This window comes from Apaloderma vittatum, unplaced genomic scaffold (genome assembly GCF_000703405.1).
Source record: "Apaloderma vittatum isolate BGI_N311 unplaced genomic scaffold, ASM70340v1 scaffold33695, whole genome shotgun sequence".
Lineage (NCBI taxonomy): Eukaryota > Metazoa > Chordata > Aves > Trogoniformes > Trogonidae > Apaloderma > Apaloderma vittatum.
In genome coordinates, this window is record NW_009717074.1 from 1569 (window position 1) to 2767 (window position 1199).

The window sequence follows — 1199 nt, forward strand, 5'->3', positions numbered from 1 at the left end:
CTCGCGCAGGAGCCCGCCGTTGGCAGCAGCTCGCAGGCAGCAGGAGGGCTGCGCCTAATTGCTGGACTGAGCCTGTTTGCACGGTTTATGGGAGCCATTAAACTGAAATCCCAGACGACAGCTTATATCAGATTCACTTCAGGCCTAATGAGCTCATGGGTGCTCACTGCCGGGGTGACAGAGACAGGCTCTTCTCCAGACACAGCCTCCCCCGGCCATGGCCTCCCCGGGCACCAGGGTGTGTGTGGGGCAACCGCTCCCTTTGGGAAACAAGGAGGAAGATCCTGGATGTCCTCAGTGACAGGGTGAAATCTATGACTCACTCCATGACAGGGCACAGCGGGGTTGGTAACAGTCCTGGGCAAGGTCAAAACATTACTCCAGACAGCAGAGGCGTCCCTCAAACGCCTCTCCCCTTCCTGGAGGTGTGAAGCAAGTAACAGAGAAACACCCCGAGTGCCCAGGGCAGCGTCAGAGCAGAAGTGAGACAGCAGCAGCAGCCTTGGGCAGGTCAGGAGGAAAGGATCCGGAGAGATAAGAGCATGCCTACCTTTGTGATTCATCGTCTTCAGGCACTGCTTGCTCTGGATGTCCCACAGCCGGACTGTTTCGTCGTGTGAGCCGGAAAGCAGTAGGCTGCCATCCGTGGAGACCGACAGACACGTCACCTGGTTCCTGGAATGGGGAAGAGGATGTTTTGGAAGATGATGTTTAAACTCAGGATGACCCGAGGACTAGCAGAAACTGGTGAGGTGGGCGGATGGGGGCAAGGCAGTGCTTGGCGGGTACGTCTGGTCCCTCACCTGTGCCCTTTGAAGATCTTCCCGTTCTCCCGCTCCGTCTGGAAGGTCCGGTCTCTCTGGACCGGCTGCAGAAACGAGGCGGAAGCCAGCAGGTGCCCCACTGTGGCGGGGGGAGCAGAGGAGGTACCGAGGAACCCAGGCCCTCCCGCGCCCTGGCAGGTCAGGAGCGGCCCCCAGCTGCACCGCAGCCCCGTGTACTCACCCAGGCACAGAGGTCGACCTGGAAGATGGATCCGTCCATGCCACCACAGAACATGTGATACTCAGAGAGGTCCAGAGTCACAGCCATGATGCCCACGTCAAAGAGGACGGAAAGGAGAAGGTCCCCAGATGAGATTTCCCAGAGCTGGAGTCACAGGGTACAGAATTAGGGGCTTAAACGCCAACGGCAGGATT

The 1199-nt window shown here is 58.7% G+C and overlaps 1 protein-coding gene across 1 annotated transcript; it reads right to left on the reverse strand.

Annotated features, from left to right (window-relative positions):
* Positions 1–550: 550 nt before the first annotated feature.
* On the reverse strand, positions 551–1149 carry LOC104274214 (WD repeat-containing protein 18-like; the record flags this gene model as incomplete). The annotated part of the gene is made up of 3 exons (XM_009869777.1): positions 551–675; positions 804–868; positions 1006–1149. Coding segments are annotated over 3 exons (334 nt in total), but the record flags the coding sequence as incomplete, so codon positions are not given.
* Between the last annotated feature and the right edge of the window lie 50 nt (positions 1150–1199).